Here is a 12,731-nt window from a genome sequence, read left to right as displayed (position 1 = left end):
AATGAAACAGTAAAGTGTTTATTAGGAGGAAAAAGAATACGGTGTGTGTGGATAGACTTACACGCGGACTCCGAGTTGTGCCTTTCTGGTAGTTTGAATCACCTTTATGGGGCACTTCCTCTGAGTTTCCTTTGGTCAGTCGTCTGCTTTGCCTGGTCCTGAGTGTATTAGGCATCTCAGGATCCTCCCACGTGTGCGTGTGTATCTCTTAGCAAGATGGATTCTAGCGAAGAGGCCTGTGGGTAGGTTGCCATCACTTACTGTGGGGTGACACCCTCTCTCTTTTGACCTCCAAGGAGATTTTCTGCATAGGTGTAGTCGGGGAGGTCTCCCTAACTTCAGGAATGAGGAATATGTGGTCTTTTGTCTTTTATCTGGACAGGGCCCAGCCTCCTACCTCATCCTGCTTTTATGGAGTTTCTGTCCACAGGGGAGAAACTGTTCAAACTGGCGTCCATCCATCTCCTGCCTCAACCCTGCAGTACCATCTTTTAGGAACAGCTTCTCCCCTTTGGAGGAGAGGAGCTGTGGCAGGCCTGCACCCTTTCCTGAACAGCTGGCCTCACTTGCTGGGAGTCCAGTGAGGCAGGCGTCTGACAGGAGTACTGACTTCTCCCCATCTCGCCTCTCAGAGCAGGCCTCTGGCCACAAGCCAAGCGGTCTGTGTACTCCAGCCTTTCTTCCTGCATGCCATGATTGAAGCGGGCTGGACAGCATCTGCTGTAGCCATTCGGTCTGGACCAGAGGGCAGGTGGGAGGTCCCTGAGGCAGAGCACACAGCCCTGCAGACATGGGAGAGGGAAGCTCATTTCAGGACTGAATGTCTTTAGTCTGGCCCCTTCCTCTCGGGTGAGGCTCACAAGCTGGTGGTGGGACCAGCAGGGGCAGAATCTTCCCACTGCCTGAGTGAGGGAAAGAGGGACTTTGTGGTGACTTTCTAGGGGTGCTCCTGCATAGACCCAGGCCCTGGTTCCTGCTGAGCAAATGTTCAAGGGGTGGGAAGACAGGCCTGAGCTCAGCTGAAGTCAGAACCAGGTACAGGAGGTTCAGGCTCAGAAACCAGATGAAGTCCCTCTTTATCTTTAAAAAACCAACTTTGCTTCTACACTCCATTCCAGTTTAGAGGGAGGGGTAAGTTACCAGGGAGCATGAAATCAGAAGATGATTTCCAAGACCTTTTTCCTTCTACTTCCTGCTCTACCAGCGCTGGTCCTACCGCCCTCTTCAATCTCCCAAGGAGATCTTCCCTGACTGCCGTCCTGCCCATGCCCTGCTTCTTCCCACGCGCACCTGGAAATGTTCATTAACTGTAAGATCCCTAACAGGCGGAGAGAATGGGGGAAGTAGGACCCTCAAGGGTGAGAGATGACCAACCCGATGAATTGGGCCATTGCTATGAGTTAGATGTCCTTTGTTAGAAAAGGAGGAATTGCTGCGACTGTGACTTTCAGAGTAAAGTTCCTTTCGAAAGCCTGTCTCTCACCTGTCAAGAAGAGAGACTGTACATCCTTCATCCTTCAAGCCAGAAACCACATGTGGCAGTTTTTCTCTTAACTGTACAGATGACTGCTTTTTTCAGATGCCTTAAACGCAGCCCATTTCCCTGCTCACAGAAACTAGTCTCTTCACAGGCTGAGAGGGACAAAGGGTCCATGTAAGCCCAGCAGTTTTTGCCCCTAGGTTAACAGAGTTTCTCCTGGACTGTCCAGCTCAGGCGCCGTCCAGCTGGATGAGGGGCACTGCGAGAGCTGACCAAGTTCCGAGGCTCAGTGCAGCATCTTCTGCCTTCAGTGCCGTCTGCTCTTACCTTGTGTCAGCCTCGATGGTCATCAGTTTCCCTTTTATTCACACTTCAGGGCTTGAAGAATCAGGCCCGGGTGAAGCTGAATATCGTGAGGTGTCCCCCGGTGACCACTGTGCTGATCAGGAGACCAGACCTTCGCTACCAGCTGGGGTTCAGCGTCCAGAACGGAATTGTAAGTTCAGCCCCATACCTGTTCCAGAAGTCTGACCCACGAAACCAAGGCCCAGGGTTTGGGTCTTTGGAGGGTATTTTTTAAAGCTGGTGAGTTCGCAGAAAGAATCTCGCAAGAGAGGGATGGATGGGTGAAGGCAGACCCACTTCCTCCATGGGCAGAGAATTCAGTGCCTTCCATGAGAGGAAAATGGCCCTCCCAGCTGCCAACGTGAGATAGTTTGGGAGGTACCTACCTTCCCCACAGCGTTGGCTGAGAACCCAGCCCTGTGGGGGTTATGTGTGAATGATTTTTTCCTTGCCTTCTTGACCTGAAGTTGGCACTTTGGGGATAAAGTGTATTTTCATCATTTGGATGTCTGCTTTCAAATACTCAGTTAGCCAAAAAGTTCATTTGGGTTTTTCCACAAGATGTTATGGGATGAACCCAAACAAATTTTTGGTCAACTCAGTACTTCCCTTTTTTCCCCTTTATTGTGATAAAACATACACAGTAGTAAGTTCGCCATTTAAACCATTTCTAAACATACAAGTCAGTGCCTTTATAGGACATTCATGAAGTGGTTGTAACCATGCTTCCAAAACTTCTTTATCCCAAACAGAAACCCCATACTCAGTACTACTCCCTTTTCATCCTGGTTTGCCTTGTTCTAGACTCATGGTAATTCTGGGCTTTGGTGACAGATCTGTAACCTTCTGGATATTATAGATTTTGGATGTGCCCTCCCTCTCTTTGCATTCATCTTTTCAGATAGAAAAACCTATACTTTTTCCTCCCTTAAATTTTAATTGACTTGTAGGTAATTAAAATTTTATCCCAAATGTGTCTTAAGAAATACCTTTGAAGTTCCCTGTTGGAGTTGAAATACCTAACCCACTTTATCTATTTTTGTACCCACGTAGCCTCATTTTCTTCTTAAGGAAAGAGCCAAGGTTACTATTCCTTGTAGTTTTGGTCTGACAACCTGTTTTTATCTGTTTAAACTTCCTTGTGTGTGTTTTTCCAAAGTTGAATAACATTAGAAGTTGTTCAGCTGTTAACAGAGGATTGTCCTAAAGAGATGCAGAGCCCTCAGTTTTATCTCCAGTGTGGGAAGCACCTAAGGGCCTGACTCCCAGAGTCCCGGACAGGCTGAAGGGCCCACACGCTCACAGACTGAGAGCATGTTGTCCCGAGATGTGGCAGTGTCGTCTGCATGGGCTTTTAGAGAAAGGTGCACGGTCAGGAGTGAAAAGTCAGCTCTGTTAACTCAAACCATGTTCCTGTGGGACAGTTCCAACTGCTTTGTGGGTGAGGGGGCGGGGTGCCTGCAGCTGCAGTGTGCAGGCCAGAGCCCTCCAGCAGCCTGCAGCCTCTGCCCACCACCGCGCCTGGCGGGACTGAGACAGAAAACAGCCATGTTAGCATTTCTGCCAGGGGGAGTGGAAAAGACCACTGAGTTGGGAAGGCCAATGAGCTTCTGCCCTCCAGCTGGCCAAACTGTGGCACACACAGTGGGGTTCTCGCAGGTTCTAGCCCCAGCGTAAGTCATGTAACAGACCCTGAAAAGCCAGCTGCTAGCATCACACAGTTCAGTGTTTGAGCCCCAGAAAATACTAACCTGTGTTACATAGACTGACACTTTGAAAACACTGGCAGCTCTGTGACAGGCCCAGACAGCTCTTTTTACCAAAGCTGAGCTGGGATAAAAAGTAGTCTGAATTCACGGTGCCGTGAAATCCAGTGATGTGCTGTGTTCCCTGTGCAGAGTGCATGAACACGAGGGGGCCGCCTGGGGGTCCAGAGTCCTCTTGCTTGTAGAAACAAAGATGTAAATGTCCAAAGCCTGACCATGGCAGCTTCTCAGAGATGAGAGCACTGGGGGCGGAAAACTCCGGAAAAGACAGTCTCCTGCCCCAGTGGGTTTCCTAACAGGCGGTGCCCCCTGGGATGGGTCACTTAGCCTCTGACTAAATTTGGCCTTCGACTCTGACAGATCTGCAGCCTCATGCGAGGGGGAATAGCAGAGAGAGGAGGCGTCCGCGTGGGACACCGCATCATTGAAATCAACGGGCAGAGTGTGGTGGCCACCCCACACGAGAAGATCGTCCACATCCTCTCCAACGCCGTGGGCGAGGTAGGGGAGGAGCCCGGGGTGGGAGTGCCCTGGTGCCCCTCGTCCCAGCCAGGATGAGAGTTCTTCCATATCCTGAACACATCTCCACAACCAAACTGTCTTGGGCCAGAATTTAAACGCAGTAACAAGTGGTTGTCTGAGGGCTGCTCCTCAAAAACATCATCACATCACCTCAGCCTTCTCCGGAGGCATCTATCCACCTCCTCTTCTAGTTCTCTAATCTGGGCATATTCTCTCCATGGCTATCCAGGTTTTCTCCATTTTTCCCAGCTAATCCCACCAAATGTGCCTGCAAGATTTAAGTCTCAGATTCAAGTCTAATCAGCAGCTCCCTGGTACGGCCAGGCTGAACAGGGGTCTGAACAGCTGTTCTGGGGGAGGGAGGGAGGCAGGAGCAACCAAGACCCCACAGTTGTCCTCCTCCTATTTTAAGGGGTTTTCTAAGAAAAAAAAACAAGCCAAAGCCTGGTGAGAGCCAGAGCTTTGGGGAAAGTGGAGCATACCTGGTTTTCATTCTTCACTATCACCCCTAATGTTTTAGAAAGCCCATGGAGTCTGCTTTTCCCGGAGGCTGCCTGGGTCAGATCCGTGTTAGAAATGGGGTGGGGGGGGAAGAGAGGTGTACCTCGACAGGCACCCCATCGTGAGAGGTGCCACCACCCCCGCCAGCCGTGCGGCGGCGCCCACACAGCTCCGGAGCCCCAGCCCGCCGCTGACGTGCGTTTCTGCCTGCAGATCCACATGAAGACGATGCCGGCCGCCATGTACAGGCTGCTGACGGCCCAGGAGCAGCCCGTCTACATCTGAGGCCGCGCCCCGCGGGCGGCATGCATGGAGGAGTCTCCTCACTTGTGGTCGTGTTTCTCGTGCTGCATCTGTGTGCCCACTGAGACCCTCCCCTCTCACGCCCAGCACTCGGTTAGACACGGAGGAAAAGGACCCACAGCAGCCTCCCTCCTCTCTCCGGTTTGCTTTGTGTGTTTTAAATGCCAGGGAAGTTTCGTATGCACTCCTTTGAGGCTGGAGAGCAGGTCACAGCCACCCAGAATCTGCCGAGGACCTTCCTGAAGGGCCCTTGCGGGAGGGGGGCCTGAGGAGGGTTGTCACCCCCCTGCACCCTCCCTTTCCAAGAGGTGCAGACCTCTTCGGAGGAGCCTCTAGGGATGGTGAAGAAGCCGATTCCGCAGTGCCTACGATCAGCAGTGGCTGATCTCTGCTCTCTTCCAGTCACTTCATGGGAATATGGTAGTAGTGGGGGGGCCGGCCCACCGTGTACTTGGGGCATCATACGCTATTTCCTCCCAGAATTTCTGAGCCAGCCTTATGCCTCTTCTATAGCCAGTTTTAGTTTCAACATAATTGTATTTTCTAATGTGAACCTTTTCACCCCGGGATAGAAGGGGAACTACTGGGACTCGGATGCCCGCGCAGGGAAGGGGCAAGTCCCGAGGCTACCATCCGTTAGACAAACACAGGCAGTTGCTTCTGCCTTCTTCTACACCACATGCACGTACACACGCCTCACTTGCAGATATTCCACCCTGCCCTCCTACCCGCCACCAGTGAGGCACCCTGAGCCCCTGGAAAACCCACATGGCCTCTCTGTGAGGCCCCTTCCCCGACAGATGAGGGCCACAGGGGCTGCTGAGCCCTGTCCGGAGAGACACAGCCCTGTGAGGCTGAGGTCCGGCCCTACCAGCAGCCCCTTGGCTCAGGGGGTGCTGGTGGACTCCCATGCACCCCCCACCCCAACACACACATCCCCCACACACTGGGAGTCTGGACAGGATGGAGTGCTCCCCTTGAAGATGAGGAACCCGGTGTGACCGTGTTACGCTTCCTGGTCCAAGGTGGGACCAGCCTTCTCCTCTTCTTAGGACCACAAGGCAGGATGTGACATTTGAGAGGCCAGCGCGGTACACAGACCACCAAACTAAGGGGACAGTGGCGACCTCAAGCGATGCCTAAGAATCCCCAGATGAATTCCAAAAATATCTTGCTGCCTCGGGGGCCTGAAAAAGTTTTTACTTGGTATGGAATGTTACGTGTTCTCATCAGGCGCCTCACGTCCATGGGTTTCGTTCGTCTCAGTTCGGTGCAGATGTTTTTGTAACGCCATGATTCTGAGCCAGTTTTCACTTACTCTTGGGTCCAAAGAGCACTTTTGTTTTCATGTGGGTGGGGTGTGGCTTCGTTGGGTTTTCGTTTTGTTCCGTTCGTGACCTCCACAGAGACAGGGTAAGAGAAACTATTTTGTGATATTATTATAGTCCCTGTTCTCAACATCTGGGCTATTTATGTTGTGTCTGTGGAAATAGCAACCTGGTAAGCACATGTTGGGTAGCATGGATTTATACCTCGAACAGAGGGATTTCAGGGAGGAGAAAGTGAATGAGAAAAGACTGGGAACAAGAGACTTCTGCCAGAGAGGTTGTGCAGTCTGCGATCTCTGTGCTGAGTTTTCTGCTTAGGCAGGAAAGTCAGGTGCTTCAGTGGGTTAGTGGCTGGACTCCCAGTGTGACCACAGGTCAGACCCTGCCAAAGAGGGGCCATGCTGCCCACACATACCCCTGGGAAGGGGCTGCCCCTTCTCCAAGGGTCCAGGGTGGGCAGTATGGGACCCCTGGACAGCTTTTGAGGACAATTAGCTGAATGTTGCTAAGTTGCGAATGTTGAATGTAGAATGTTGCTAAGTAGGAGACCAGCCCCAAGGCTAACCCACTATGAACATGAGGAGCCACGAACCTCAGTACCATTTACCAAACTGTAGTGTCTGATGACATACAATTAAATACTAAAGAGTCCTGAGTTCACCTTACCTTTGCCAGAGAGAGTGGGTAAAACAGGAATGCAGCATTCTGGGTGGTATTGGGATATACCCAGAGAGAGGCTCGTGCCGTCTGCTCCCAGGTGAGCTCTCGAGCCGCCTGCCCCCACGCCCATTCAGAGGCATCGGTGATCGGCCACTGGACAGGAACCCCGCCAGCACATCCCTATGCAGCCCCCCATGTAATTACAATGAAGCATCTTCACCCAAAGGAGAGGAGGAGGCAGGCTACACTTCCTATTGCTACTGCACAGAAATCTTAGAAAGTTTGATGGGTGTTTTTGACAAGGCCCATTTGCTAAGCCGTCCTAGGAGACTAACATTTTAGTGTAGGATTATCCCACCACATACTTTTTTGTCAATAAGAGTGGCTCCTCACGCCTGGATAGCCGGGTCTCTAGCTTGATGGAGGTTCAGTCAGCTGTAGTTTATTCTTACCTGCTTGCTCCCTCTGGGTGGAGGGGAGTCAGCCCATCTTCAGAAGTTAACCAGAAAGCAGGATCTTAACAGTAACTCTGTTTGGGAAGTCTCATGGGAAGTGATGGCCTGTTTCCCTCTGACATCCCAGTATATATAGTTACGTATGTAAATATCTGAAAACCCCGTGTAATGGTGAAGACTGTGTACAGAGCAGCCTTCCCAAACGTGGCCCTGGGCAAAAAGCCACTCTTGCCACTTGGCTTAGACATGCTGGTAACTCAGCTTTGGAAATAGATTCCCAGATCCATCTACTCTTCCTGGTCCAGCCAGGATGCTCCAGAACCCGCCCTGCCTCTGCCTTCTCAAATGTGACCATTTCAGGGCGCCACCCTCAGCCTTGGGTTCACGAGAGGATGAAGCCCCCAGAGACCAGTGCCTGGAGCCTGCTCCCCTCACGGGAGCGGCTTCTCCAGGCCTGGAGCCCATCACGGGGCCCTGGACTCTGAGTTCCTGCATCCAGGTCTGCTTTCCCAACATTGCCCATCAGCCCCGGCCTCAGAGAGTCCCAGAGTAACCTACTACCTCCCCATTGCTCCCGCTATCCCGGTCACAGCCGCCACCCCATCTGCATGCAGACGAGGCCCGCCCACGAGCCCTTCTTGGGTCCCTGGGCCCAGCAGTGAGGCTGTTGCCAATGTTTACAATTAGGGGCACCTCCTCTGAGGCGTGTTCACTCCCCCACTCTCCAGGCCACTTGCTGGTTTGAGTTCCATGTCCATCTGCCCCTTCCCTGGTTGAGGCCAACTTGAACACACAACCCTGAACTTACGTCCCGACCCTCCGTCAAGGCCATGGTGAGGACTGTGTGGGAAGGATATTCCTTGTACATACTCAGCACAGCCCCTAGAGTTTGGACTTGTACTATTGTTCTGTAAAGAGGGTGAAATAGAGCTTATTGTAAAGCGTTGGGAGAAGTATAGTATTGTATTTGTAACAATATGGTTCTTTGTATACACAAAACTCAATGATCTCTATATATAATTATAAATATATATAAATAAGATATATATACACGTGAGCCTGGAATGTTGATGCCGCACACCCACTGAATGTATTTCCCCTGACAGTCTGGTCACTGGGCTGGCCCGCCCTCCCCTCCTCCGTACTGTTTTGGGGTTGTGATGTATTTAATGTGTTCTCTTCCTTTATTTAACTGAACGCTAATGTCTGTAAGAGTTGCCGCAACAATAAACAAGAACGTCACCTCTGGGCCCCTGGCTGAGCGTCTTTGTGTTTCAGGGGAGGGACAAGACTGACCCTGGGGGACAGGTGTCATCATACCAAAAGGCCACCTCCTACTCATCCCGTGGGGCCTGCTCGGTGCCCAGAGCCCATTGCCTAAACGGGCAGGTTCTGTGAAGCTAGGAAACGCAAGCAGCTGTGTCAACTGTTAGAAAGTCCACTGTCTCATTGACCTCCTGGGAGCACACTGAAGGGGACACAGGAGCCCTTTGGGCTTCTCAGTGAGGGAAGGGAAGTAGCGGTGAATTACCTTCCCCAAGAAGTCTCCAGTGAGGGGAGGTAGCCCTGCTTAAGTGGACTGCAGAAGGAAAACATTCCCTGTCCCATCCGCCGCCCCATCACAGAGGACAGAGGAGCCTGGCAGGCTGCAGTCCATGGGGTGGCAAGAGTCGGACACAACTTAGTGATGGAACAATAACCGAATCGTTGCTGTACAGCAGAAATTAACATTGTAAATCGACTATAACAAAAATCTGACTCATACAAATATAGAATGAACGTGTTATCAAATATAGAATGAACATGTATCAGACTTATTAACTAATTGATGAAACAGGTAAGATGGGAAGAGTATTTTGAAGAACTAAGTATTTATAAAGTTTTTTAAAAGGACTTAGAGCACTTAGAATGAAACCTGTAGGTTAGATATAAGTGGTTAATGTCCTTTAAGATCCTATAACTATCACCTTTGGAATTCTCTTTTCTAAGCAGAAATCATTTGCATCTCTAGTTGGGGGTAGAGGGAGGGCTGTTGGATGATGATAAAAGCCATGCAGAAAAATAAAGCACGAAAAAAGAATCAAAAGCAGGGGCCCCAACAGATATTTGTACAGCCATGTTCATAGCAACTTAACAGTAGTCATACTGGAAGCAATCCAAGTGTCTGTCAAGGGATGAATGAATACCCAAGATTCATACATATAAAATGGACTATTACACAGCCTTAATAAGGAAGCAAATTCTGACACATGTTGATGCTTGAAGACAAACATGCTAAGTAAAATAAGCTAGTCAAAAAGGGACAAATATTGTATGACAACTTACGTGAGCTATCTAGAGTAGACGCGTTCATAGACACAGGAAGAATGGTGGTTGCTAAGGGCTGAGAGGGCAGAATGGGGAGCTATTGTTTAACGTATATAGTTTCCATTTAGGAAGATGGAGAATGTTCTGGACATGGGTGGTGGTTACAGTTACACAACAATGAGAATGTACTTAATGCCTCAGCATTTTAACCTTAAAAATGCTTAAAAAGGTAAATTACGTATTATGTGTATTTTACCAAATTTTTCTAAATAAAAGTGTACAAACATGGAATGAGTTTAAAGGTACTACTTTACATGGGATGGTTAGAGAAGGCCTCACTGAGAGGAAGGGGGCCCTGTGTATGTCTAGGGATGAGGGTTCTGAGCTGCAGAGACAGCACACACAGAGGCCTGGGAAGGGCCGGAGGCCAGTGCTGCTGGAGCAGAGCGGGAGGCAGCACGTGGCTGGGGATGAAGGCAGCGGGGTGGGGTGTGACACTGGTAAATGTAGGTGGTGGTAAGAACCCTGGTGATGCACACACACACACACTCCCCTTGAGTGGTTTTGCTTCCACTCAAACACACACTTCCATCACACTCAGCTCACACTCCTCATCAGCTCCTCTGAGTTCCCATCACTAGCAGGAGCAAGGATTTGGTGCCCTCTGGTGACATAACTTTGGAAATGCCAAATCCAGACAAGCTAGACTCAGATAGTGGTTGAGGGAATGAGGAATCTTAGCCACCCTTCAGAGGCCCCTTGTTTTCCAAATAAGGAAACAAATGTCCTAACAAGAATAGGACTCACAGAAAGCCCTACAGGGAGTAGTCAGCTAGAACCGCACTCCCTGGCTCCCAGGCTCCCGCTCCTTGGTCTAATCCCAGCTGCTGACCCATGGGGTGAGGGGACTATCCTCTCCCTACTGGCCAGGCTGGGGGCAGCCTGAAGACAGGCTCAGCACTGCTGTGACCTCATCCTTGGGCCACCTCCAGAGCCTTTGTGAGAGCTAGACAGAAAAGCACAGCAAACTGCTGGTTCGCCAACCCTTCTGCCAGGCTTGGAGAAGCCACTCCTGGAGGGCTGAGGGTGCCGTCGTGAGAAAGAGAAGGGAGGAGGCGAGACGCACAGCCTCATCGCTATTCTGCACCCGTTTCCCAGAGCCCGCTCCACACTCTGCTCCTATTGGCCAGCTCATCAGCTGTCCAACTACACGACCGCTCTCTTCCCCTCCACGACATAGTTTCTTACGGGTAGGGACCTAATTTTTCTCAACTTTCTAGTCATGACAGGTTATAATTAGAAGAGTCACAGACAGGGATGTAAACTACAGCTTAGATGTTATATTACTTATATGCTCCCTGTGTGACCCTGGGCAAGTTAATTAACTACTCTGAGCTACTATGTATCATCTATTAAATAGGCACAGCTTGTCTCAGTTCTTAAGGTTAGAGAGCCTGTCCATGAGGCTCAGGACGTGCAATATAGGCAGTCATTTAAAAAGTAAGAACTGGTCCTGGAGAGAAACTGTCAGGGAACTCTTCTTGGAGGAGGTATATTTCTGCAGGGTTTTTCAGGCACAATAGGAGTTTGCCAGATACCGTGGTTGGTGAGAACATTCTGAGTGGAGGCATGGAGTCCTGGAGGCCTGGAAGAACGTGGTAAGAGGATCCCAAAGCACTTGAGGGACCTCCCTGGTGATTGAGTGGCTGGAGCTCCACATTCCCAATGCAGACCACCCGGACCCAGGCTCAAACCTGGGGCCCCTACATTGGGAGTGTAGAAGGAAATGTTTCCCATAGCATCTCCCCCGCATCATCTGGCTGAGTGTTACTTCAGATCTCTTTGTAATTCTGCTTTTTGAAGCTCATTTTGTCTAACCTTTCAGCTGGCAGTGGTGGGCTGGGAGCACCCAGTTCCCCAGTACAGAGTATCTAGTCCTGTTTCTAAAGCAAAATGCCCTTCAGGCTGTTTCTCTGTGGACACACTGCCCAGCCTTCCTGCAAAGCCCAGTCCAGTGCTTGAGGGTCTGCGAGTCATGGCTGCTGCAAGCCTTTGGGGATGGAACTGTGTCTTGTGCCAGGGGTCCTGGGGTAGCCTCCTGCAGCCTGGCCCCAGGGCCCCCTCCCCATCTCTGTCCCCTCTCACTAAAGGCAGATCTCATCACACAGAGATGTACACTTCAAGGAAAGTGGAGAGAAAACATCTCACTGATGTGTGTGGAAGTCACAACTTGGAGAATGAGAAACAGCCCATCTTTTAGCACCTTCTATGTGGACCAGGGAATGTTCCAACACTTTACACAGATTAACACAATCCCCACAGCACCTCCAAGAGGTAGATCCAGCTAGTGTGCCCATTATCTAGATGAGCAAACTGAGACACAGAAATCAAGGACTTACAGCTATTTTTCCAGCTGCTCCCAACTGTGCTGGGACTTCCTGTTCTGTCACAGCTGATGAACTCAGCATTATATTTTTTGATCTTTTGGTCCTTACAATTTTCTTTCCGGGTTCCCATCTTTTGCAAACCTCAATGGCTATTTTGTCAAAGCTGTCCCACCTCTTAAACACTTAAGACATGAGACCATAAAACTCATACAGAACATAGAACATTCTCTGAAATCAGTTGTACCAGCATGCTCTTAGGTCAGTTTCCCAAGACAAAAGAAATAAAGCAAAAATAAACAAATGGGACCTAATACACTTATAAGCTCTTGTACATCAAAGGAAACCTTAAAATGAAAAGACAACCTACAGAATGGGAGAAAATATTGGCAAATAATGCAACCAACAAGGGTTTAATTTCCAAAATATATAAACAGCTTATACAACTCAACAAAAACAACCAAAAAAAGCACCTAACAACCATAACCAAAAACGGGCAGAAGACCTAAACTTCCAAAGAAGAACTTTAAATGACTAACAGGCACATAAAATGATACTCAACGTTACTAATTATTAGAGAAATACAAGTCAAAACTACAGTAAGGTATGACCTCACACCAATCAGAATGGCTATCATTAAAAAGTCTATAAATATATTTAAAAAAATAAAAAATAAAAAG

The 12,731-nt window shown here is 49.7% G+C and overlaps 1 protein-coding gene across 3 annotated transcripts in view; it reads left to right on the top strand.

Annotated features, from left to right (window-relative positions):
* Nucleotides 1–6,428, top strand: part of APBA1 (amyloid beta precursor protein binding family A member 1) — a 248,520-nt gene extending 242,092 nt beyond the window's left edge. For all 3 annotated transcript variants that reach the window (XM_088837928.1, XM_055428364.2, XM_088837927.1), the window contains 3 exons: nt 1,857–1,976; nt 3,952–4,092; nt 4,828–6,428. In XM_088837928.1, the coding sequence (XP_088694054.1) occupies nt 1,857–1,976; nt 3,952–4,092; nt 4,828–4,899 (333 nt within the window). In that variant the 3' untranslated portion in view covers nt 4,900–6,428. The remainder of the gene's footprint in view (nt 1–1,856; nt 1,977–3,951; nt 4,093–4,827) is intronic.
* Nucleotides 6,429–12,731: the final 6,303 nt, after the last annotated feature.

Source organism: Moschus berezovskii, chromosome 7, assembly GCF_049115385.1.
Source record: "Moschus berezovskii isolate FMDL1 chromosome 7, NW_MosBer_1.0, whole genome shotgun sequence".
Classification (NCBI taxonomy): Eukaryota; Metazoa; Chordata; class Mammalia; order Artiodactyla; family Moschidae; genus Moschus; species Moschus berezovskii.
This window is presented reverse-complemented; position numbering and strand designations above follow the sequence as displayed.